The 26,430-nt window shown below is 55.9% G+C and overlaps 1 protein-coding gene across 1 annotated transcript; it reads left to right on the top strand.

Annotated features, from left to right (window-relative positions):
• Window positions 1-25,061, top strand: MTURN (maturin, neural progenitor differentiation regulator homolog). The gene is made up of 3 exons (XM_055131408.1): window positions 1-356; window positions 10,119-10,241; window positions 20,383-25,061. The coding sequence occupies exons 1-3, from the start codon at window positions 195-197 to the stop codon at window positions 20,491-20,493; spliced, it is 396 nt and encodes a 131-aa protein (XP_054987383.1). The 5' UTR covers window positions 1-194; the 3' UTR covers window positions 20,494-25,061.
• The last annotated feature ends 1,369 nt before the right edge of the window (window positions 25,062-26,430 follow it).

Below are 26,430 nucleotides of genomic sequence, written 5' to 3'. Positions count from 1 at the left end.
GCCCCGCCGCAGCCGGAGCAGGCCCGGTCGCGCCAGTCTCCGGGGCGGCCCGGTAAGGGGGCGGGGCGGGCCGGGGCGGAGCCGGGCGCGGCGCTGCGCCGACCCTGCCGCCGCCCGCCCGTTCCATCGCGCGTGTAAACAGTCCCCGGCGGGAGGCTCCCGGGAGCCGGGCCGGGCGGGCGCGGCGGGCCGCGATGGATTTCCAGCAGCTGGCCGACGTTGCGGAGAAATGGTGCTCGCACACGCCCTTCGAGCTCATCGCCACCGAGGAGACGGAGCGCAGGATGGATTTCTATGCCGACCCCGGCGTCTCCTTCTACGTGCTGTGCCCGGACAACGGATGCGGGGACAATTTTGTGAGTGTCCTGGGGAGGGACCGCGCGCTCCCGGGCTCCTGCACACTCGGGGTGGGGTGGGGTGGGGTGCAGCGCGCCCTCCGCTCCGCGTCGTGCCCGGGACGCCCCGAGGCTCGGCGCTGGTGTCCGCGTTCCGGGTGGGGCCTCTGCATGCGAGGTGCGGGGCCAGGACACGCGGTCCGCGCGCGGTGCCGAGGCTGGGAGCATCCTGGGGATGTCCCCGTGTTGCCCCCACCTGGGGCGGGGATGCTCCGATCCTCCCCGCCGGAGCCGCCGTCCCAAACCGGGGGCTCCCCCGCGCCCCAGTGTCCCGTCCGGGCGAGGAATCCCGTCGCCCCTCGCTCTGCGCAGCCCCAACTCCTCGAGTTGTCCCCGCCCGGGAGGACCCCGCAGCCCCCCCGCCCCGTGCTCGTTCCCTCTGCGCTGCCAGTTTGGACACAAAGCCGCTGTCCACACCCGCGATGCTCCAGCTCCTGGACCTTCTTTGCGGAATTGCACCCTGGATCTCGGAGAGGCGCGCGCGCGCACGCACCGGGGACACGGAGCCCCACGCGCGCACACACGCGGGCACGCCTATCCCCGGCCCTCCGCCGTTGCCCGCGACCTGCAGGCCACCCGGGCGGGACGCGGCGGCCGGGCACCTACCGAGCCCCTCAGGCGGTGCCCGGGGCGGGAACCTCCCCGCCCCGCCGCTCCCGGCAGGACCTCCACCTCCTGCACTCCGTCTCCCACGCCCACTGGCAGCCGGGCGCTGGCAATGTAGAAGAGGGAGGCGGGGGAAGTTGAGGTGCGGAGTGTCCGAGGAAGGCGCTCCCTGGGTGTTGGCTGGACACGGGGAGCATGTAATGGTCCCCAAATGTAAGATGGTGGCGGCGTGGGCCAGGGTTACCGTGCGGTCGCCGGCCTGAGATGGGGCTGGCGCTGCCGCCGCCGCAGCAGACCGAGGTGGGGCGGCACCCCCGGCGGGCCTGGCGCGGGCTCCTCAGGTGCGGGAAGGACGAAGTCACCCCCGCCCTCCCCCCACCACCCTGGGAAGTTGGAGGGGCGCGCGAGGCCAGCAATCCTTGGCCCGAGAGAGGTGAGGGCTTGTGCATGACTTGCCAGTAAAGGCACGCGCCTCCCACCCCCATCCTTCCTTGCCTGGGAGAGAATGCTTGGAGGTCCCATCCCTGGGACCCTGGAGCAGGGCTCTGGTGACATCCAGATTTGAGTTCTGGAGTGGCTGGGCGGGCGCTTTCCCTGCAGCCCAGTTGACACATCCCTCCAAATGCGTGCTTCCTGTCCCCACCACGGCCAATGGCGTCCATAAAGCACCTAACAGCCCACGCGGCCGAGGTCCCGCATGCAGGTTTGGATCAGAGGTTTTCCAAGGTACACAGCTTGTCTCTTTGTTAAGAGTCTAAGAGCTCCCGCTGGATGGAGGATGATCACAATTCCTCCCTCCAGGTGCTTAGAGCAGGGGCCGGAGTGACGGTGCAGCAGGTAGGGTGTTTGCTCTGCAAGCTGCGAAACTGGGTTCCATCTCACGCCGCCCATATGGTCCCTGAGCACCACGAGGAGTAATTCCTGTGGGTGTGGCCCCAAAATGAAAACCCAAGTATTTAGAGCAAATTAGACACCCAAAGAGAAGGCTTGGGCTCATGGACAGCTCCCCTCTGGCTTTTGACAGGGATGTGATCAGAAGCAATGTATTAAGGAAGTTTGCAAGAACGCCCATATTATGTTTGAAACATTTTCCCACCTGTATGAGTAAAGTACTCAAAGGGATTCAGTTGCTACAACAAAATGAAATAGATTTTAAAAAAGAAGAATGGAGGGGCCGGAGTGATAGCACAGCGGGTAAGGCGTTTGCCTTGCACTCGGCCGACCTGGGTTCGATCCCCGGCATCCCATATGGTCCCCCAAGCACCGCCAGGAGTGATTCCTGAGTGCAGAGCCAGGAGTGGCCCCTGAGCATCGCTGGGTGTGACCCAAAAAGCAAAAAAAAAAAAAAAAAAAAAAAGAAGAAGAATGGAGAGGAAAGTGATTCCTTGGATAAACCAGAAATTTCTCAAACTTTCCAGCCACCTTTAAGGACAAGATACCAATATTACGGTTTACTTAGCTTTGACCACCCTGCGAAGCTGTTCCAGCCCAGGAGGGCCAGCTGCACTGTGCTCTAGAATGAGGGTATGGAGCAAGTGTCCTGCCTCTTGGCGTTTTCTTCTCCCAGGAAAATCTGTAAGGCATTCAGAGAAATCCAAGATGAGTGGAGCTCCTGCAATGGAAGCATTGGTCAACAATGGGAATATTCAACTAGCATCTCTTTGTTCACAAGGGATTTTCGCATCTCTTGTTTGGCAAACATGTTTTGGGGAGTACTCTGTAGCTGACCTGGGCCACTACTACATTAGAGTCTCTGTGCTCTGGGGCTGCCATCTAAGAGACAGAGTAGCCTAGTGGTTAGCAGCAGAAACTGGGGTCAGGTTCCTTGGGCTTTCTTTAGCGAGCTTCCCAGGGCTGTTTGCTTTGGGGGGAGTTTTTGTGCCACATTGTCCACACTTATAAGTGGGAATAATCTTAGTGCCTGCCTGCCAGGCTCACCTGAGAAGGGCGCCTGGCTGTACTGAGTGAGTGCTCAGTAGTCGTTAGCCCACTTGGGTACCAGCAGCCATCTCATTCAAGCCAAAAGTCTAAATCAGATACATCCTTGACTCCTCTTTACTGCGTCCCACACCCAGTACATCAAGCATCCTGTCTGTGTTAGCCTCCAGAATGTACGTGATGCCCACTTACTGTTCTCCGGCCCCACGCTTTCACGTTGTTCTTAGCTTTATGTCTGACTGAGTCTTCTTGCTTCCGAGCCCACCCCCACGCTGGCAATCACTCAGAATCCGGGTCTTGTTCTCCCCACGGTCCATCTTCCCTAGTCTGACGTGCCCTCACCTCCCCATACACACTTTTAAAAAATATTCGAGGCACTGTAATAACAATACTGTTAATGGCAATTTCATGCAGACACCGCTCCGGCACCCACCCACCACCTGCAGAGTGCCCACTTCCCTCTACCAGGTTCCCAACACTACCCGCACACCCCACTTCACAAGCTCAATTCTAACCCAATGCTTGCTCCGAGCTGCGGCCAGTCCCTTGGTGGGTCTCTTGCCCACTCTCTGACACCACAGTGGCTGTTTATCCTCCTGGCTTACTATACTCCTGCCTCAGGACCTTTGCACTTGCTGATTGCTCTGCCTAAAACACTCTTTCCTGCGCCCCACATTTTTAACTGATGAGCTTTTGTGTACTCCTGAGGCTTACTCATCCTCATCTCAGCTTCTTTTACTCTTATCACACTCAGAGGCTTGATACTCTCTCATTTGTTTTCTGCCTCTTCCATTCCATGAGAAACTCCTTAAAGAGGAGCTTCCCCCCTCACCACTGTAGCCCAGCTCTTGGCACTGGGTCTGACATGTGAGAGGTGCTTCATCCACGGTGATAAGAATGAGCCAATGAACAACAAGCTCATGTAAAAGACAGAGGGTCCATTTCAAGAAGGGCTTCACACAGTGGGAGCAACAGTTGAGTTGCTAGGACACTTGCCGATACAAGACCCAACCAGGTTCACTCCCCGGCCTTCCACATGGGCCCCTGAAACCCTGCCAGGAGTGATCCCAGAACCACAAGCCGTGAGTGGGCCCTGAGCCCCGCCGGGTAGCCCCAAAACATGAAGGACGCCAGGCCTTCAAAGCACAGTAACTCCAAAGGCCATTTGCAGCTAATGTACTGCCTCATACTTGTCGCTGAGCACTTAGTCTGACTGTTTCTACTCTGGAAAACAAATAAGCTCTGCAAGATCGCCGACCAGTGAGCACTGTGAGCATGAGCCCTGTGTTGACTATAGAGGCCTTGGCACTGATCACAGGGCCAGCCTTGACTGTGGCTACAAGGAGAACATCTCACTGAATCTCTCAAAAATGCTGTGACCTGGCTAGGACAGTCCTGCTCTGTCTGAAGCGAGCGCCTGTGTTTCAGGGATGTCTCCAGATGTTCTGCTAGAAGTTCCTGGCCCGGCCTGAGCTAGAGCCCGAGACTTGTCCCTGGCACCATCACATGCCTCAACAGGAGCCTGCCAGGAACAAACACTTGTTCTTTTTTAAAAAATTTATTTATATTTTCCAATTTCCCCCTTACCCCCCCTTTTTTTTGGCTTTTTGGGTCACACCCAGTGATGCACAGGGGTCAGTCCTGGCTCTGCACTCAGGAATCACCCCTGGCGGTGCTCAGAGGACCATATGGGATGCTGGGAATTGAACCCGGGTCGGCCGCGTGCAAGGCAAACGCCCTACCCACTGTGCTATTGCTCCAGCCCCTCCCCTTACACTTTATATAAACACTGTGGCTTACAAAGTTGTCCATGATGATTTGTTACAGGCATTCAATATTCCAATGCCAGTCCCATCACTGCACCTTCCTTGCACCCTCAGACACTTGCTCTTTGTTCCCTGCTCTAGCATCTCTCCTGCACATGCCTCCCTCTCACCTCGCATCCATCTGTCCACAACGTTCCAGTTCCACATGGTTGCTGTGACTCAACCTTTAGGATTCTAAATGTGCCCTCGCTTGGGCTGCCATGTGACTGGTGCAGGGACAGGTCCCGAGCTAAGATCGACACCTGTGCCCTGTCTGTGCCAGAAGTTAACGGCCCTGGGGGTGTCCTGCCATCTCCCCAGGTAGGAGAGGGGGACGGCTGCAGCTCACTCCCCTTCTGTCGACTCTGAGTCTGCCCAGGCTGAGTCGGAGCTGAGAAGTGGGGCGCTGGCAGCTCTCACGGGCCAGCTGGACAGAAGGGTACACAGGGGCCTGCTTCTGTGTCTTGGCACCAGCTGTTTCCCTTGCTGTCCTGGGCTGGAACAAAGGCTCCGCCACCCTGCCGGCTGCCCCAGTAACTCCAGGAGGAACGTGTTAGCCTGTTTGGATCCACAGGGTGGGATAAATTCCTCCTCGGTGGCAAAACAAAGATAGCACTTGTCGTGGTATGGAAAAAGTCATATTTATACCATGAGATTTAATTTCCAAGGCAGGTGGATGCCTATGTCCCTATGTGTCCCCCCAGTTTTTCTCTAGATATGTCTCTAAGCTGTGTGACAAATAGCAACCGATGCATTCTCCATCAGGCCTATCTCACGTGTTAAAATGAGATGCATTGTTGGCGCAGGTGTGGAGAAGAGACAGCACTTGTCCAAACTCTGCCCTTCGTTTCCTCATCGGTTCAGGGAGATCGTTTTGCCCACGTGCTTTATGTGATTATTGTAAGGGGTCTGCGAGGGAGACGGGGAAACTGCAGGCTCCCTGGTGACTCCGCACTCTCTGTCAGGAGAGGCGGTTCCAGGGCAAATAATGTGCTTTGTGTGTCCAGCGGGTAGTAAGCCTGAGGACAGTCGAATCCTGTTACTGTGACTCTGGGCAGACGGGAAGTAGCAGGTATTGGGCCCCTACTAAGTGAGGGGGTGTCTCCAGCCACCCCTCTGTGTGTTCATCCCTGTCCTGTGGGCGTCAGTGAGTCCAGGGGAGGGGACACAGGTGGGAGACATTGGCTTGGCTTCTAGCTCTTGCGCAAGGTCCTGCGCCCAGTGGCCTGGGGAACCTGGACCAGTGGGTGGCACCAAGAGCAGGTTGTGTATGTGGCCGGCCCAGCTCTTCCCCACCTGGGCAGAAACGTGACGCGGGCTGTCCTGCAGCTTTCATCTTCTTCCACCTTCTGTCCCCTGTCAGGTGGGGACTGAGCTGTACCCATTCAAGGTGGAGTCAATTCCTCTCACTCCCCCCAGGATAGGAAACTTAGGAAGTGACCGGGACCAGGGAGGAGCCAGGGGCATCTCATTTGCGGAGTCCAGTTCTGCCCCACGAGTCAAAGCAGCGGCAACACACACTGTGCTCAGACACGGTGGGTGTGCCGGGCAGGGCTGCTCTGATGCTCTCCGGCCAGTTTCAGGAGCAGGCCATGCTTCTGCCCACTGACACACCGGGACTGTCTGCCATTGGCCCTGACAGCGCCGCATTGTCCCGGGCTGTGGGAGCTGGGATGAACACGCTGGCCCAGCTCATTACAGAAAGAAGGGCCACAGATGGCCTGTTCGAAGACACAAGCCCTCACGGGGGATTTTTCCTCCTGACGGGCAGCTGTGGAGAGGCAGGGGCAGGCTGCTGAGGAGCAGGCTGGCCCCCGGGGACTCCTTGGCAACCCCCACCCCCACCCTCCACCCCAGCCCAGACCCACAGGCAGCCTGTGAGTCAGCAGTGGCTGTGGGGTGCTCACCCCACCTGCACGGTAAGGTCAGTGGGCTGCGCAGAGTGTAGTCACGGAGCTGCCTGGACATGGCTCAGATGGACCGCTCAGCCGGCCCCATCCAAAGGTCTGGGTGGGACCCTGTGCTGGGTTCTCATTAGCCTCCTGGTGATCATGGTGCGCCCCGCGATCTCTCTCTCTCTCACTCTCTCTCTCTCTCTCTCTCTCTCTCTCTCTCTCTCTCTCTCTCTCTCTTTCATGCACACACACACACACACACACACACACACACATACACTCATACACACGTGTGACATTGTTTGCACCCACACCTGTTTCTGAGCCCTGCCATCCTTTTTGTCTTGGCCTCAAACAGTGTCCCAGTTGAGGTCATTGGAGCCGCCCTCTGAGATGCAGGACATGGGTCTTCAGTTCCCAGTTTCCTTGATCTCTTTCTGCTCTTTTGATCTCTTTTGTTTCTTTGGGGGCCACGCTTTGGCAGTGCTCAGGAGGGACCCCTGGCCCTGCTGGAAGGACCATACGTGATGCCAGGGACTGAAACCGGGATTTGCTGGGTGCAGGGCAGCGACTCATTCCCAATACTTTCTGGCTCCTCGCAGTTTTCTCTGTATGAGAAACGATCCCAAACCCTGTTTTCAGGAGCATCCACTCTCTGCCCGCCACGTACCCGCCCCGCAGAGGTGCTGCCAGCACACATGGGCTTGTAAACAGGCCCCCGATGCCCCGTTCCCTTTCTAAGAGGTGACCATCCTGCCAGCTGGGAGGAGCCGTTTTCCTGTGTGGCGTGATGCTGGGTGTGCCGCAGTTGCACCGGGCTTCTGGGACATCTGTGGCCCCTTCCGGCAAGTGGCCGGGCCTAGGACTTGGTGGTGCTTGTCCTCATTTCACTTATTTTTCTCTTATATTTTTGCCATTATTTCCCTTTCCTTCTTTTCCCCACTGCAAACATCCTTTTTAGCTCCTCTTGTATTCTGCAGCTCTTCGCTGACGGCCTTGATTAATTTTGGAAGGAAGCCGTTTCAATAAATAAAGTGGAATGCTTTTTGTTAGGAGAGACGATGAATATGCACCAATTAGCAGTTAATAAGCAAGGCCTTTCAAGTGGTCTTGTGCACCTGGGGCTGTCTGAGTCCAAACCTCCCTCGCCCCCGCCTTACCGTGTGGGCAGGGAGTGAGAACTGGCTTGAAAACCACAGAACTTGTACGACTGGGAATCCACCAAATAGACAACTAGTGAGCGAACTGTAGGCGCTCAGGAAAGAAGGCTCTCGCGGGGTAGGGGTTGGGCGGTGGCAGGAGTCTTCCTTCTCAAAGATACATTCGCAGCCCAGGCCCAGAAGTGGCGGGATAAAGAAGGGGTACGCCCTGTCTCCTGGTGCTGCCCGAGGAGGACTGATCTGGTAACTCAGAAGCTGTCTGATTCCCAGGGGGTGGTGGGTACAGCTTCCCCCAGGCAGGTCTGACCCTCAGATGCACAGCACAGACGTTCATGGCACAGGGGACCGCTTCTCTTCCTTCGAGTTCATTGAAGACCCCCCCGGACCCTGCCACCAAGAATGAGGAAGCCCAGGGCACTCGGGGCAACCGCAGGGCCCTTGCACATACTGCTGTTGGTGTAGGGGTTGGGGAACCTGGAACTGACCCCTCAGGGATACTGTAGAAGTTTAGGGGGGAAGTCAGATACTTCATGCAGGCTTTCAGCTGGGGGCTGCCCTTGCTCCTCGCCCCCACATTATTGAACAACACTCGGGGTGTGTTCTCCATGAGGCCTCACAGAGGGCGGGTATGTTCAGTGTGGCCTTAGCAGCAGAGTGACAGTTGCAGAGTGCCCCCCCCCCCGCCCCTGCCTCCCCATTCTCCTGCCCATGTGCGAGGGGAGAGAGTGTGCTTATGCTGCCCCCAGCACTGGCACCAATGCCTGGGTGTCCGCCACACTCATCGGGCACAGAGGATGCTCGCTTTCCTTCCCTCAGACTTCCCTGGGGGCTGGGGAGGGCAGGTGTGACACTCTCGATTGTGAGGTGCTCTTGGGACCATCGTTAACCAGGCTTGGGGCCCCCCTGGCACATTTTTATAATGGAGTCTGGAGATGGGCGCACAGCAGCAAGAGGGACCCCCGGCTCCCTGGCTCAGGGGGGCAGGGACACTGACACCGCATAAGCGGCTTGGCAGCTCTAATCGGAGGCCGTATTCTGTGAGAGAGACTGAGTCACCGTAGCTGGGGCCACGAGGAAGCTCCCGGGAGGGTTGGGGGGGCTGGGGTTACCCTGTAGTGGGGCGTGAAGACGACACATCAGCCCCGAGTTGTTCTCTCCCGATGAGCATGGATCCATGTTTTCACTCCTGGAAACCCCGCGGTGAGAAGGAAGGAAGCAGGTACGTGCGTGTGTAGGGCGGGCTTGGAAGAGGGTGGGCCCCGGCCTGCCGTCCCTGTTGTGCACTTGACAGGGACCCTCCTCCACACCCACCTCCCCCCTGCTGTCCCGCCCCACGAGGGCTCTGCGCCTCCCTGCCAGGCCTCAGCCCTTCACCACGTGGTGCTGTTGTCGCTTCTGAACGGCAATCCTGGCTGCCTGGCACGGCCCCGGTGCTGCCGCGGCCACCCGCACCTGCAGGCCGAGCGGTGGGTCCTGCGCCAGGACTCGAGCCCGAGGCTTAGGTTTATTCCTGGTCCATGAGCACGAATGGGGGAGAGACGCCTCGGCAGATCTGGGCAAAGTGCTCCGATGGGTATCCGCTCGCGGGGGGAGGGGAAGAAACCACACCGCTCGTCTTGTCTCAGAGGGGGAAACAGGAAAGAAAGCGGAGCCCAGCCTGGGCGAGACGGGTGCTGACGGGGGGCGAGCGAGGCGGGGGGCCCTGCCCTCTGCGTTTTCAGGGAAGCCGAGCCCGCAGGCAGCCTTTGTTTCCCCCCAGTGACTGGGCGACGATTGGGTGCCTTCTCCTCAATTCATTGCAGTTTGCAGCTTACCCGCTCCCCACTCGCAGGCTAATCTGGGTAAAGAATGTCTTGTTCCAAGTTAGTGGTTACAAGCTCTGCATAATTAATCCTTCAGCCATAGCCGAAGGCGAAGGATCACACAGGCTCCTGGCTTCTCCTCCCTCCCGTTGAAAAGCCCTCCCCTTGCCTGTGTCGGGAGGGGGCGGTGGGATGGCTGGGGGGGGGCAGACATTCTGGGCAGAGGCACGTGACTCTGAGTTCATTTCAGAGGGGTGAGCAGGCCCGATGGGGAAGCACACAGGTGAGATGATGGACCCCAAGCCTGAGGGCGTTCCCTGTGGTGCCTGCACCTGGGCTGGTCCCCTGGTCCCTGCCCGGGCGGACAGCTCAAGAATGAGTATACAACTGTGAGCCAGGCACAGAGACCATCTTCCCTTCAGGTCGTGAACGGTACACCCAGAAAGCAACCTTGGCCGGCTCTGCGGGTAACGCCTGTGTGTCTTTGTTCTCTCCCTTCCTTGCCCGCGGCGCGTAGCACGTGTGGAGTGAGAGCGAGGACTGCCTGCCTTTCTTGCAGCTAGCACAGGATTACATCTCCTCCTGCGGCAAGAAGACGCTCCAGGAAGTCTTGGAAAAAGTCTTCAAGTCTTTCAGACCCGTAGGTGCCTGCTTGACTTCTAAAGACATCTTGTTTTTGAATAACAGGGATTGGGGGAAAGTGGGCAAAGCCTGGCATGACTAATTGTTTGTCTCTTGTCTGCCCTGTGGCTTAAAGATAGCAGCTCGTGGAGGGAGGCTGAGGGCGGGAGGGGGAGATGGGATGTGACACAGCTGTTGGTTGCTGGGGTGCTGGTTATTTCTAGCCTCACTTGAGTTAAGGATCTCTGATAGGGTGGGAAGCAAGCGGAGTCTTTATGAGGCGAGTGAGCATTCCTGCTCCCAGCCAGGGGACCCAAAGCAGAGTGCTCGGAAGTGTCACGGGGCTTCTGTGACTAATGAGGGCTGTATCGGGGGGCTTGCCAGAAGCCTCCCCCCTTGACTGAATGCTGCTTCCGCTCTTTTCCCTGGTTAGAGACTCTGGCGTGGACACCTTGTTTTCTCGCTGCCCCCAGGGCCTGCCCCTCCCCTCTCAGTCTTAGGATCTGTGTGTCTCTGGCTGCTGGAGAGTTTGCTTTCACCATAGCGGATAAACCTGTCAAGTGTATGCCCACCCTTACTCTGGGGAATGCCCGTTCCCCCTCTTCTTATTGGGTGAGAAAGCCAAGACTGGCATCAGAAGGCTTCACCCAAGCCCCTCTCCCTGCCCCACTGCTCACACATTCAGTGGCTACATGCTCAGTGGTGTTTGTGCTAGAATTTCTATTCCTTTCCCCAAACCTACTAAATAACCTCCAACTGTAGCTGGGGGGAGAGCTCAAAGGGGAAGTGAAGTCCCTGGCACTGGCTGGCACCCACTGAGCATCACTGGGATGGCCTGGTAGCACCCCCCCCCCATCACCACATTGCTGGGCTGATCAGTTGCCCGCAGGGGGCCCGGGCAGAGCACCCTCACACTTGCCTCGTGAGGCTGATGATGGGGCAGCCCCCCTTACTCCCACACCGCTGGGGTATTTGCTCTATTTTCAAAATGTTATCTTCGTGTGTGCTGACATTTTCAACTCTCTTTTATGTCTGTTAGCTGGTTGGGTGGATAGCACTTCTGGTGTGATGGTACTTCCAGGATCTCGTCTGCTTTGTAGTTCCAAGTCTGTATTTCTGTGTCTCACGCCTTGTTTCTTTGTGTGTTTCAGCTGTAGAACTAGCCATTCACGGGCGCCTGAGATGAGGGTGCCTTTCTCCAGAGCCAGAGAGATTTTTTTGTTTGCTTTTTTGTTTTTGAGCCATACCCAGCTGTGCTCAGGGCTTTCTCCTCGCTCTGTATTCAGATATCACTCTTGGCAGTGCTTGGGGGGACCACGGGGTGGGTTAGTTGGGGATCAAACTGGGGCCAAGGCAGGTGCCATCTTGCTGCCCTCGCTATCCTGCTCCCAGAGAGGATTTTTATTTATTTTATTTTTTAAAAATGTTATTGACTCACTGTGAGATATAGTTACAAGCTTTCATGTCTGAGTTACAGTCTCACAATGATCAAACACCCATCCCTCCACCAGTGCACATTCCCCACCACTGATATCCCCGGTATACCCCCCCTTTCTCACCCTCCCCCTGCCCCCATGGCAGACAATATGCCCCATACTCTCTCTCTACCTTTGGGCATGATGGCTTACAACACAGACACTGAGACGTCATCATGTTTGGTCCATCACCTACTTTCGGCATGCATCTCCCATCCCAACTGGTTCCTCCAGCCATCATTTTCTTAGTGACCCCTCCAGAGAGGATTTTTAATCTGCTCCTGCCAGGGCCTGGGGCCTGTTAGCCTAAGGCCATCTCCAAACAGTGTAATATTTGTGGCTCTCTGTAAATGATGGGACAGCCCAAGGCACCGGTCCCCCGGCTCAGCCCTGGCCTGAGACTTGTCGTGGCTAGAGCTGTCCTGGTTGGTAGTGTGGACACACAGACCTGTCCTTGTCCCAGCTCTGCAGCTCTGGGGTCTGCTGAGGACCCCTTTCCTGCACCGAGACCCCGTGCCTGGGCTGGGTTTTTTTTTTCCCTTCTGGCTGTACCCTCCTATGTGGCAGGAGAAGAATCTCTCTGGGGCCTGTTTCAGAAGGGCGGGTAAGGTCTCACCCCAGCAGGCCTGCCCGCATGACCTCACCCCTCCCCGCAGTGCCGTCACCTGGCTGCAGAGATTGCCACGTGAAGTTTGGAGGGACTCAAGCATCCAGAACAGACCCAGGATGCAGGAGTTTGGGTTTGCAGTGGGGTCTGTCAGGGTGGGCTCCTGTGAGACCCCATGCACCGCCTCAGCCCCAAGCAGACCTGGGATGCAGCCAGGTTACAGCTGTCAGTGAGCATCCTGGAGACCAGATAGCTTTTTGTGTTAGTTCAACGCTCTTGACTGTAATTCTTCAGTCTGTTTAAGGAGGCATTCATATATAATCCAGCTTTTTAAAAATATCCCCACAGAAGAGTTGATACCGATTACTCAGTCTGTGGAATTTCAGTGGCTTTTTGTCACTCTCCCACTCTGCCTCCCTTTTCCAAATGGTTTTATTTATTTATTTATTTATTTTTGGTTAACTTCTATCACTCTGGTGCTTTCCAAGTCGATGTTTGATTTAAAAGTATGAGTCCATCGCTTTATCATTTATTCAATCCATATTCACTGAGCATTCACTAGGCAGTGGGCATTAGAACGGTTCTGTTCCCAGCACTTGAATAGAGCAGATGAAAATCACTGGTCTTGGTGGGTTTGACAGTCGAGTGTGTGTGTGTGTGTGTGTGTGTGTGTGTGTGTGTGTGTGTGTGTGCACGCGCGCGCGCACGCATGTGTGTAGGTGAGAGGGCAAGAGGAGCCAGTTCTGCCTGTAGCAGGTGGGTGGTAGGGAGAATGGAACAAGAAGAGGCCAGTGTGGCCATGAGGGGGAAACAGACATGACCTGTGTGTCCTGTAGGGCCAGGGGTGTGAGGTCTGTATCTGCTCTGGCACTGTGCAGTCTCGGGGGTGGAGGGGCAGTAGCCAAGGGTGTGTTTCTGCCTGAAAGCCTCCCCCCCCCCCCCGGTTCCTGAGTCGAGAGTGGGCTGTCAGTGTGACGGGGCAGCCTGGGACTGTCAGCCTGGGGGCGACCAAGGGGCCGGGGCTGCAGGGCTACAGCGAGGCTGGGGGGGAAAGGGGCTGGGTTCTGGGGAGACCATGAGAGCAGACCCGCAGGAACCTGCCGGGCGTGAAGAGAGAAAGTCAGCGCCAGCCCAGAGTGAAGGGGCAGCAGGTCCCCTGAGGGGCCAAGGGACAGCTGGGGGCAGGAGCTTGCTCCGGTTTGTACCCGTTAGCGTTTGAGATGCCCGTTACACATCCAGGGAGACAAAACGAGGAGGCGGCACAGTATTTTTCAGTTGATTTCCTCAAATTTTAACTGGGGAGAAAAATTCTCTTCCCTAGTGGTCCTCACAGCTGGTTCCCTTGACGAGGGCCCGTTCGCCTGCCTGCACCTGGTCTTCTGTCTGTGGCTGTGGGCTCTGTCGGCGAGCAAAATGCAGGCCGAGTCAGCGGGGTGGGACTTCCCTATGGAACTTATTGTGCTGTTTACCAAATCTCCGGCAGTACTTTGGGAACCGGGACCCCCACGTGGGAAATGGGGGGGTTGGGGGCGGGAGGGGGCAGAATACAGTCCCAGACCATCCCGATGCATGGTGAAGGCCATGGGATGCCTCCCACCCTGGACACACAGGTCTGATGGGATATGGTAGGCAGCAAGGGCACTGCCCCGGCAAGCCGCATGCCACAGGCAGGGGCTTGGGTCTGAGGGGACAGCACTGTGTCTGGCCTTTGTCCAGGGGCCCTCGAGTGGGGAGGGTCTGAGTCCTGAGCACCCTCTGGCCGGGTAGTTTTGCTCCCAGGGGGCAGCCTGAGAAGCCCTCTTGGGGAGTGGACATGCAGTGTGCAACTGGACACTGCGGCTCTCTGGGCAGAATGTGCCCCAGGACAGGGACGGGGAAAGGAAGCATTTCTGGCCCAGGGAGCTTTGCCCTCTCCCCCTCAGCTGAGCACTGTGCTTCCTCCTTCCTGCGAGCTCTGGCCTCGCTGCCGTTGGGGGGAAGGTGCCTATTGAGGAAATGCACCTGTCCACACTGCAGGCCAGCAAGTGTGTCCACTCGGCTTCTCATTTCTGGGACCGTGCGTGCTGGTCTGACCCATCCCTGCAGTGGCTTGTGGCTTACTGCTGGGGAAAGGCAGGAGAATGATTTCATCTTTCCTTAGCCACCCCACACTTTTTTTTGGGAGGGGGGTGTTTGGGCTCACACCAGGTGGTGCTCAGTGCTCTGTTCCCAGCTGTGCTCATCAGTTACTCTGCAGGGGGACCATATTGGGTGCCAGGGACCCAACCCAGGTTTTTGGCATGTAGGGCAAGCACCCTCCCTGCCGTACTGCCTCTCCAGCCCTCCCCACCTCCCCTCCACCAGCCCCCGCCAGCCTCGCCTACGCTGCTCAGCTCTCCGGACAGAGAGGGCCTGTCCGTGGTCAGCTCTCGGCCACTCTGGGGGCCTCGGGCAGACAGGCAGCATCAGTTTACTTTGCTGAAGCCTCTACACTCCCACCTGCACGTCCAGAACCGAGGGCACATGTATGTGAGTGGTGGTGCCCAGCCGACTGTCCTGGCAGCGGGCCTCTCCATGAAATGTGGCCATTGATGCTCACAGGTGCCCGCCAGTTGCCATGATGGAGGCAGCTGCGCTGCTGCTGGAGTCCCCGGGAGTCCTGTCACCTCCTTGCTGAAGCCGCCCTCAGATGGGAGTGGCTGGGTGTCACAGGATGAGCTAGATAAGAGGGTAGTGTTTAGGGGTCAGATAATGGTGGGCTGGGGCTGGAGGGATAATACAGCGGGCAGGGCATTTGCCTTGCATGTGGCTGACCCAGGTTCGACTCCCAGCCTCTCATGTGGTCCCCTGAGCCCCGCCAGGAGTAATTCCTGAGTGCATGAGCCAGGAGTAACCCCTGTGCATCACCAGGTGTGACCCAAAAAGAAAAAAAAAAATGGTGGGCAAACAGTTCGTTTCTGTGCTCACACGTCTGTCACTTTGTTTAGCGGTGACGGGCAGACTCACCCTGGCTGGGCCTTGTTCCGTCCACCATTCTGAGCTGCCCTCTGGCGTCTGTTTTACATGCTGTGTGCTTGCTCTTCCTTTTTCCTGACGCCGTGGACCTCCGGGTCCTGAGTCACTGTGGCTCCCAGTGCTGGGTGTGCTGCTCTGTGATGTGGCTTGGTGAGCCCCAGACTCTCCCTTTGGGTGACCCTTGGCCCCTGCCTGGGGCTGGATGTGGCTCTACACTTCTCTCGGGAAACCAGGACACTCCCATTTGGAAAAATATCTCTCCCGTGAGTTGACCAGCATGGGCCAGAAAAACCTTTTCCATTGGGCGCTAGTGGCTAGAGGGTCTCAGATCAACCTTGCCCACAGGAAGACTGTGGGTGATCCAGAAAAGAAATTCTTGCCTCCCCTTGCAGCGCTGACTCCAGCTCCCGAGAGCCTGCTGTCTTGCTGAGGAACTGAAGGCAGCACCACGAGAAGCGGCTCCTGGGACGGGCAGTTGGAGCAGGAAAGAGTTCACTAATGTGGCTTTTTCCAAGACAGTGGTCATTTTGTTTAGTTTTTTGTTTTGTCTTTGGCCTCACCCAGCTGTGCTCAGGGATCACTCCTCGTGGGCTTCAGGGACCATGTAGGGTGCCAGGGATTGGACCCCTGTTAGCCACGTGAAAGGCAAGAGCCTTACCTGCCAGACTCTCTCTCCAGCCCCAAGATATTGGCTGTTCCAGTGGATCATGGCCTTTACTTTTCTCCTCTTAGGCACATGCATACCCGTGTCTTTAGTAGACAGTCTAGTTTCCCCTGAAATGAAGGGGGCCCTCCCTCCAGCCGCCTTCTGCTTTCAGCCCCCCAGTATTAAAGGCTGTGGTGGACCCTGCGCGCTGGGTCCCTGGGTTCCTGCAGTAGCATTACGCTGATGCTGTCAGAGTCCCTGAATGCTGTGTAGTCTCCATCTTCAGACTTTGGTCCCTGCACCAGTAGGCTCCTCGCCACTGGGGAGCACGGAAGATGTCCAGACTCCCAGTTCTCCCCAGACACCCCCGGAGTCAGCCTTTACACCGTAGGTAGATCCATGGGAGGGGGTACGGAACCCTGCTGCCAGGATTCCTCTGGACGGCGTTTGCAGGAACTGTTCCAGCCACAGGCACTAGGGGGCAGCAGCGACACCCTTGCCCAGCAACCACAGAGCCCACCATGGCCCAGCCCTCTCCTCGCCAACTCCTCCCTCCTCTTGTGAAGACCCTCTAGCCCACCGTGCCTGGGGAGGCAGCAGATCCCAGAGGCCAGTGGAGTGTGACCTCAGCTCATTGCACTGCCGGTCGAGAGCCCTCAAGCCGGCCCTGCAGGTGATCGCCTCTCTCTCGGGTTTGAAGAGCTTCATTCCCTGGGACTGGCATCTCTGCCACGCGCGTGCTCCCTGGGGTGGGGGAGCCCCACATTCTTGCGTGACCACAGATTGCCCAGGGGAAGCCAGGCCGGCAGGAGGCCCGGGGACCGCCAGCGCTGCTGTCTGGCCAAGTGGCTAGGACTGAGCACGGCGATTCTTCATTTATTTTCGTTGAAGAATTTTCTTCAGATTTTTCTTCAAAATTTTTCAAACTTCAGGAATGATTTCAGCATATCAGACAGGGCTGGGGGAGGGGAGTTGTCTCCTTTCCTCTCAGGAATGTGCGAGAAGAGAGGACAAGCAGTGCTTGGGGTCTGTCTGTGTTCCTGTCTCTGATGTGTCGTCCTGTGTTTATGTTTCCTTTGTTTTGTTTTTTGGGGGTAACCCTTGGCGCTCAGAACTTACAACCTGCTCTATGCTGGGGGTAACTTCTGGCATATTTGGGACACTTTGCACTACCAGGTTTTGAAACTGGGGTTGCGGAGTGTATGCTTAACCCATTAAGCACCTTTCTAGCTCCTGATTTGTCTTCCTGTCTGTTAACTAGTGGGATCCCGGGGCCAGAGGCATAGTACAGGGGCTAAGGCACTGGCCTTGCATGTGGCCAGCCTGGGGGTCAAGCCCTGGCATAAGATACGGTTCCCTAAGAACCACCAAGGGTGATCCCTGAGCACAGAGCCAGAGAGCCCTGAGCCGCCCCAGCTGTATCCCAGCCCTACCCCCTACACCCCCAAATAATAAACCTGAGACTTCGACGTGAGGAGCTGAAAGCGTTGAGTTTCTTGGGTCTTTCCTTCTTTCCTTGAGTGTGAGATAGTGGTGAGGCGGTCCCAAAGCAAGCAGGGCAGAGGAGAGGGGAGCAGGGGAGCAGGGGCTCGGCTCTCTGCCAGCGCGTCAGTCGCTCCTGCAGGGTGATGGATCCTGTCGTGCTGTCAGAGAAGCGTGAGGGCTGTGGAGTTCGCAGCCCCGGCCCATGCACGCTCTCACTTAAGCCCCGTCTGGGAAGAGGAGCAGTGTCAGAGAGGCGCGCATCCCGGGGGCAGGTGGGGACCTCGGCCAGGCGAAGGTCTTGGCCAGCCCTGGCTTCCGGGCCCTTCTCCATGGCCTTTCTCTCCCAGCCCTCGGCGAAGCTGCGGCCCAGGCGCCGTGGTGCCCTCTGAGCTGTGAGAGCTTCTCTCCTTTCTCCGGTCGGTGAGGACAGGGGCCGGGCAGCTGTGCTCTGACGGCCGAGTCCTTCCCTCCTGGGGGAAGGGCCGCTCCTGGGCTCCAGGCTAGACCTGGACTCTGTGCCTAGATCCACAGCTGAGGTGGGGCAGGAGTGGGGGGCGGGGCTGGGGGCAAGGGAGGTGGCCATGGCTATGTGCCTGGCAGGCCTCGGCGCTTCTAGAAGCCTCTGTAGGCCGAACAGAGGAGGTATCGGGCCTCTATGTTTGGGTGAGTGTGGATTCCCGAAGTGGATTGTGGGCAGCAGAAACAGTGGCACTTCTCTCAGGCTGTGGCGGCCTCTGTGGTCACTGACCACTGGGCCTTGGTGGCCTCCTCAAGCCCCAGGACTCAGGCAGCCGCTTTGTAAAGTGAGAGATGGGCATGCCTCTTTGGGCGCGCCCTTCCACGCCTCACTGAGGAGTGCAGGTCAGTAGCTGAAGGACGCCTCTCCTTCGGGCTGTCCCGTGGCCACACCCTTCATGTTTGGGCAGCTCTCTCGGTTTTGCCCCCGGAGTGGTAGTTTCAGCCGGTGGCACCATCAGGCTGCTCTTGAGCTGCGGCTCAAATGCCAGATTAGCCAAAGTCCAGGCCTGTTCTGACTCACCGTGGGTCTCTCTGTGGGCACTCGCTGCTGCCTGTGTTCCTCCCGCCTGCATCTGGAAGGCAGGTAGAAGACAGGGGCTCATCTCTTCCCTCTAGCTCTCAGGCAGGGCCTGGCCTGGCTCAGTGCTCCCTGGCCTCCCCTTATGCCCAGTCTCGGAGCAGCTGCTGCTTCTGAGGTCCAGGGTGGAGCGCGTGCCCGGGGCTGGCCCCTCCACCTCGAGGACCACTATGCCAGGAGCCACACATAGTCATCATCCATCCTCATTCTGCCACACCACGGGTCTCCCTCTTTCTTTGTATTCTTCCACTAAGGGGATGGTGGTAGGAGAAGGGGGACCCGAGACACCTATGGGCCGCAGTGGGAGAAGCCCAGGTGAAGCTTTCGTCTGCTGCCACCTCTGCCCAGCCTGTCCTTGCCGGTGCATGTAGGAGGGGCGGGGGCTGGACTGCAGGCGTCCTCTGACGGAGGCTGCACGGTCCCCGGAGCCCGTAGGGGCTGTATTGAGGCAGATCTGGGGTGTGGGGTGAGGGTCATGAGGCTATTCGGTGAATTCCCTGAAAGGGATCAGTCCAGAACCCAGCACAGGGGGGGGGATCCCCTTGGCCATGCACAGCCCTGTCCCTTGGAGGTGCTGTGGGCTGGAAGACTCAGTGGTACCCACAGCCGTGGCTTTCTGCTCGAAAGAACATGCATTCCATTTGATCAGCCTCTGCAAAAAGTACTTGCAGGTTCTAGCCAAAGACCAGTCAGTGCTTTAAGAAAATATTTACTGCCAAGTTACTGTGATTTTTCCCTGATGACAATTATCAAGTAATTGTCGATAAAGGGGAAAAAGTAAAAAGAGAAAGAGAAAGAAAAGTGCCATAATCCCACTATCAAAAACAATATTTGTAAAATTGGGGTGCATTTTATTGAAATAATTTGTTTGTTTTAGGGCCACATCTGACAGTTCTGGGGCTTACACCTGGCCTTAGGGAACGTGCCTGGCTGGGCTTAGGGGACCAGATGTGGTTCTCGGGATTGAGCCCAGGCCAGCAGCATGCAAGGCAGGGCCTTCCCCACTGTCCTATCTCTCCATCCCCTCCTTCTTTTGTGGGGGGTTGCAACCTTGTAGTTCTGGGGACCATGTGGAGTCAGGGAAGAAGCAGGAAGCTGTGTTTGCTGTCTCCTGCACCCTTTTCTCCTCTCCTCACTCAAGTCATTTTTCCATATACTAAAGCATAAGTATTTAAGAAAATTGATGTCATATTATAAATAATTTTATTATATTATTTTTACTCTTAGGGACACTTTTATGTCATCCAATTAAAATACACTCTTTAGAGGCCATGGAGCTGGCACAGCAGGTAGGCCACTTGCCATGCACATGGCCCTCCTGGGTTCGATCCTGGTACCATCACATATGGTCCCCTGAGCACTGCCAGGTGTGGCCCCAAATAAACAAACAAACCCCCACTCCTTAGTGGCTGTATTGTATATATCTCACAGATGCATTTATTTAGCTGTCTTGTTGAACGTGTGAGTTGTTTCTGCATGCCTCTGTGTGTGCAGTTATTAGCAGTGCTTATTCTTAGGTGAGGCAAATAAAGAAGAGAGTTGGGTTTGGCCGCCATTGTATGGTTCCTCGCATCCCAGATCCGTGCCAGTGCGCATGGACTTGGTTCTGGTGCTTCTGTACTTTGACACGTGAAAGCAGAGAACGTCAGGCTCCCCATGAAACCTCGTTCTTCAAGCACCCGCCCCTGGAAGGATTGACTTCTTCATAGCCTAAGTCCATAAACGCAGTTGTCAGGGTAGTTGAAGCCCGTGGAATATCTTCCGGGGTTTCACCAAGTCCTGCTTGGGGTTGGGTTTCCAGGCTCACTCCGAGGCCTCTGCGAGTGCTCACTGCCGCTTCTCTTCTCTCCCCTGTAGCTGCTGGGGCTTCCGGATGCAGACGATGATGCCTTTGAAGAGTACAGTGCAGACGTAGAAGAGGAGGAACCAGAGGCGGACCACCCCCAAATGGGGGTCAGTCAGCAGTAACCTCCCAAGGTGCCCACTCAGAAGGAGCGTGCGGCCGAGGGGCCCCAAGGAGGGGTCTTGAGCTCCTGGGTTAGTATTTTGCACCTCAGAACTGGACATCCGCCTCCCAGCACCCAAATTAAAATGAAATACCTTCCCGATGACCACAGAGTGTCTGCGCTGCGTTTTGCTCGGAGGTGACCTGGACGTTGCTCCGGGGCGGTGGGTTTCCATGGAGTCATGTGGGCAGCGCTGGCCCTTTGAGTTCAGAGTCTGTTTTTCCCGGCTGTCTGTTCTCTCTTGAGTTTCTGTTGGAGAATTGGCGTTCGCTGACTCGAGAGTGGGGACCTGAATGTATTGCGGGTGTCCTTTGAGGGAAAGCATGGCAGAGAAGAAATGCGGTGTGCACTTTTTCCATGTACCTTCTAAGTGTCTGTATGTGAAAGGTTTTGCTTATACAGCATGAGTTTCAATATCTAGTCGTTAAACAGCACAAGTGCAAGTTCAAGGCAGGAAAGGATCATTAGTTGCTCCGGGTCGGAGCAGGGAGTCTCGAGGCTCCAGGGGCTGGTGTTGCGGCAGCTGCTCGCGGGAAGGCGCACGCGTGATGGACCTCTTCCGTTGTTTCAAACACGCGCATCCCAAAGTCATTTTATAAAAGTCCCCAGCACAGGAATGGAGTAAATGGCAACTTCCTCGTTTCTTTAAAACGTTTCTAAACCCCATCCCACCTATGAAATGAGACACTGCCCCGTCTCTCTTTGTAATGGCAACTGGTTCAATCATGAAACATCTGTAATCCAAGTGCCACTTAAACTTTGAAGCCATAGAGAAATTGAAACCAAGATAATTTTTTTTTAATGATAAGATCCTTCTTTCCTTTTAAAATCTTAGTATTCATTCTTTTCTTTTTTTTTTTTTTAAGTCAAGTAAAGGTTACCACAATGCCATTTATTTGAAAATTGTAATCATGTACTTTGAGGAAAGGAAGCGCAGTCATTTTTAAAGTAACGTGAAAGCGGGATTCTCTTCTTAACAAGCAACAGCAAGGACTTCAGGACTTCTTGTTTGGTTCAAAGAGGAAGTTCTGGTGGTTGTAATCCTCAGACCATGCACAGAATTGGAGGGGCTGCCGCCGGGCATGCTCCTGGGGGAATCTTTGTAATGCTCACATGAATCATTGGAGACACTTTCTTTTCTTGGAAAAACCCATGAAAGGTTCCTGGCGAGTGCTGCAAAACAAGGTTGTTCTCATAGCTGTCCTGGGACTTGGGTTAGTGGGTGAGTGGCCCCTCGCTTGTCCTCTGCCTCTGCCCCCTCAGCGCTTTCCCTGGAGCCAGCAGGGACATGGCAGGGTGGGGTCACCTCCCTTTAACGCAAGAAACAGTCACAACTAGCTTACTCCGTTTTCAAACAAACTGGGATCGTGTACACGGAGGCTTCAGGCCGAAAGTGAAACAGGCATCACTTTCTCCGTGAAAGCGCTTGGATCTTGACCAGATGCTTCTTGGTGTTCCTGGTCTCTGCTCCTAAACCCTGAGTGAGAGAATTAGGCTGAGGGGAAATTGGGCCTTTCCTTGTTGTCTGCTCCAGGAGCTGTGTGTGTGTGTGTGTGTGTGTGTGTGTGTGTGTGTGTGTGTCTGTGTGTGTCTGTGTGTGTGTGTGTCTGTGTGTGTGTCTGTGTGGTGTGTGTGTGTGTGTGAGGGAGCCAGTCACAATGCCATTATTCCCCTGGAGAATTCCCCCCAAAGACATGAGAAAGTTGGACTGTGCCTCTTCCACTCATCCTGCCAGTGCCCCCTGCCCGTGTGGTCACACTTGCACCCTCGGCCACCCTCCACGCGGAAGGCTTCACACCCCAGCTGGCGGCATCAGGGCTGCACCCAGCGTTACTCCCCCAGGGTGCCTGCATGTCTGGCAGCCGTGGCTTCTGCTACACAAGTGTTTTGGTAGCTACACACGCTCCCATCCCTCCTGCACGCTCTGATACATTCAGCAGCCGGCAGCGGGAGGGTCCCCGGCTTCTGGTGGGGGACAGCGTGACATGCCACTCCCTGCCCCCACACAAGCGCACTGGCGCCCTTGCTGCTTGGTCCCCACTTCTTCACTCACTCGTCGGCAACTGTTTGAGGAGCCAGAAGAGAGATGCGGAGTGGATCTTACTGAGGTGCCAGCCGCGAGATGACATAGTGTTTGTGCAGGTGTGTGTGTGTGTGTGTGTGTGTGTGTGTGTGTGTGTGTGTTCAAGTCCCTGGGGCCTGATGAAATTCTGTGTTTATAGGGGAGAGGGAGGGTGAGGCCCCCAGAGACAAGACTTACTCTGCAGGGGGTAGGGGCGCAGCTGTTCCGGGCAGGTTCAGTGTCGCAGGGGGCAGATGAGCAGGGTGAGTGGTAGGAAGTGTGCAAGAGGCGCTGGCACTTTTGCCTGCTAGTTATCTGGCCTTGCCAAGGCAATTGCAGAGCAGTGTCTGTCTGTGTGTCTGTGAGAAGAGGAAGGTAAACGCAAGAAAGAAGCAGTTGTTGTGGTGACTGTGGGCCAGTCATGCAATCGTGCCTCTGATGGCATGTGTTCAATGTGGGTCCTGGGTTCTGGTGACCCTCAGACATTTTTCTTATGGCTACCTGGTTCCATTTTTTTCTGCCCAATAACTATGCAATTTTGCCCTCAAGGGATCAAAAACAAATTGCAGAGCTGGGGTGGAGCCCGGGACCGGGGAGCTGGGGGGTCAGTAAGACCCCACAAAATGCCTGAGCCCAGGCTCAGAGCTGCATTGGGTCTCTTTCCCTCCACCCCGTTTTCCCATGACTGAAACATGAAAAGCCTCTTCCTCAAGAAGAAGACCTGGTGTGAGAATCCTGTCTCCAGAGTGCAAACCTCTATCCTGTCGTGGTGGCTGTTATTTTTCATAGCTAAGTGGAGTCGATTCCTTGAAGCACAATCAACATCTCTGATCCCGTTTCTGTTTCTGTTTCATGAGAGCACAAAGTCTGTGAGCCAATGGGGCACTGCAGAGCACCCCTGGGCTTCGTCCTTGAGGAAGCTGCCTGCAGGGTCAGTCTCGAAGGTGGGGAACGAGGCGTGGGCACCTTTGGGTTCCTGTGGCTAGAGACTTGTGCCGGGATAGGCAGGGCCTCGTGTAGGTGGGAGCACGTGGGCGTTGGGTCCTGCTCTTGGGAGGCAGGGAGGCAGGAACGAGAACGCTGTCTTCCTGGGCCTGCCTCCCCTCACGGGCCTGTCTGCATGCCTGGCAGGCCTGTGCTGGGGGTGGCTTTGTGCCTTTAAAAATACCCCATAGCCGTGGGGACAGAAGGCGTCCTGGAAATCTGGTGCAGTTCTTTTTTGGGATGAAAGAATTGCCCAATGGTTGAGCTTCTCACTCTCCAGTGCTCACAGATTTCAGAGCAACAGTGGCCAGCCCCTGCTTGGTGGGTGTAGAAGGGTTGGAAGTTGATTTGACCACTGCCAGCAGGCAGGTGTCCTAAGGTTGAGCCTGCTAGGCCTGAGGACTCTGGGCCTGTTAGTGGCCATGGTGGCAGGGGAGGTGGTGGGTCAGAGTAGGGCCCCTTCCAGACCAGGCTTCGGGGCTGTAGGAAGAGCACAAAGAAGTCTTCTGTGGACCCCAGACCCCACCCAGGCTGCCAGGGCCACTCTCTCAGTCCTGAAATCACCAGAGAAGCTGGATTTCTTTTGCATTCAGAACAAGCCCTCTCCCAGAAGGAGCCAGTCTGTCATCTCGATGTGTGATACCAGGTGGCACACGTCCCTTGGCTGTGACACAGAATAACTGTAAAACTTGCCTACACGCCAGCCCTCCCTGGCGTCCACGGTGATTCCGTGTCAGGACGAAATAACTGGAGCTCGTGCCCGGGCTGGGGAGGAGGGGCAGGGGGAAATGGCTTAAATACATTGTCTTGGATATTTTTCTTTACACAAGGATCACATAAGTGGAGAAGCTACCAATGTTTCATGCTAGAAAGCCCGGTAAGGGCACCGCGGATCTGGACAGGAATGGGTCATCAAGGTCTGTGCCACACCACATACAAGCAGGCACTGAGTGTGCAGAGAACGATATTCTGGCTGTCTGGCTCTGTAGAGAACGCTGGTGGTCTGTTCGCTATAGACTGCCCTTTTCCTGTTTTTGTTTTTTAAAATTCAGGGTTCCCCCTCTGCCCCCCTTCAGTATCGAATAGTACTCTGTAGGAACGTCAGTGTTTTAGAAAAGAAAGCAAATCGTCAGTGCTCAGAGACAGCTCCGGTGACCCGGCCTTCACTTGTGTCTAAGAGCAGACTTGGTCCATCTGTGGCAAAGGCAGTGGCAGGGCAGAGTCTGGGGGTGTGATTTCTGTTTCTGCTTCCAAGGCCTGAAATGTTTCATGCGGGCTGTGTGGGCTTTCTTTGCCTTTCTATTTCCTTTCCAAGAAATCTCTTGTAAATGACAAAACTGTGAAATGGGTTGCCAAAAATTGTTGCCCTTTGTTAGATGCTTCCAGCAGTGTAAAGCCTGTGCTCACCCCGTCCACATCTGCTCCTTCCCATCTCATCCCGATGTGATTACCATTCGCTTGCGATTAAAGAGCCTTCCTAATGAGGTGGTGTGTGCTGCGTCCTGACTCCCGACACCGTGGATGATCCTAGAAGATCCCAAATGTGGCCGCTGAATGGGATCAAGGAACATGGATATGTCTACCTTCCTGGTTACTGTGACTGGACCCAGGTCAGGGGGGACAAATGAAGGGAGAAGATGGGCTGGAAGTGCTTACATGCAGGCTGGTCTCCGAGTCCAGTGGTAAGAAGGGGGTGTTGGAGGCATGCCTCTCTCCCTTCTGAGTCTGTGTATTCCCTCTCTTCCTTGGAATTCCTTCTTTAGGTTTTCAGGTGATCACCTTGGATTTTGGGGGGAGGCCACACCAGCAGTGCTCAGGGGTTACTCTTGGCCCTGCACTCAGGGATCACTCCTGGCAGTTCTCAGGAGACCATATGGGATGCCAGAAATCCAACTCGGGTCAGGCGCGTGCAGAGCAAACACCCTACCCGCTGTACCATCACAGCAGCCTCTTGTTTTATTTCCCAGTTAATGCCCTCTGTGGCATTGGTGGGAATTCTGCGGCCATTTCTGTGACATGGCACCATTTCCCCAGACTTCCCTCCCACCAAGGCAGTTAACAGCAGCATTTCAAGAATCAATCTGGAAACGGGTGGTAAGTGCCATTATTCTCTTGGGATCCAGAGTCTGTCTTTCCCCAGACGAATAAACCTCACAGACTGTGATGTTGATTTGAGGTGACCATAATGGGCACACCATGTGTATCTCGGGAACTGAATTTGCACTTCTTTGCTGGCTGTGGGGCCATTGTCAGAGTCTGCTGAAGGGTGGGAACAGGCTATGAGTGGAACAGGCTCTGTGAGAACAAACCCCAGGCTGACCTCACAGACAGAGCCTTCCAGAAGCTGGGAGCTTCCCCACACCTGGCCTTTCTTTTGGGGAGAATTCCTCAGTCCTACCACACATAGTTTAAAAATGTCCACCAACTCAGGGTTGGGCACTAGAGCTGTGATTCCTCAGGAGAGAGAAATCATTTTGAAGTCACTTGTCAGGAAGAAGGTTCTATCGTAGGAGCCTCTAGCACACCTCCCCTCCCCCATCCTAGTTCCCGCATCCCAGATAATAAGCATGAAGGACAGAGACCAAGATAGCACTGGTGTGTGGACCTGAGCCTGGTCTAGCCTGGCAGAGCAGGGGTGGGGATCAGCATTCACCAGGGAAATATCAGTTTGTGACATCAGGCTTCTGTGGCTGATTTGGGTGAAACATTATTTCTCTGGTTTTAAATTCATCTTCCCTAGGGTCCCTTTGGAAGTAAAGAGCCCAGTGCAAAGATAAGTGGTACCTAAGCCCAAATGCTGGTGCTCCTAGGTGTGTTCTCTTGCCTCCACACGCTTCCCTTGATTCTCAAATA

This window comes from Sorex araneus, chromosome 1 (genome assembly GCF_027595985.1).
Source record: "Sorex araneus isolate mSorAra2 chromosome 1, mSorAra2.pri, whole genome shotgun sequence".
NCBI classification, from domain to species: Eukaryota; Metazoa; Chordata; class Mammalia; order Eulipotyphla; family Soricidae; genus Sorex; species Sorex araneus.
This window is presented reverse-complemented; position numbering and strand designations above follow the sequence as displayed.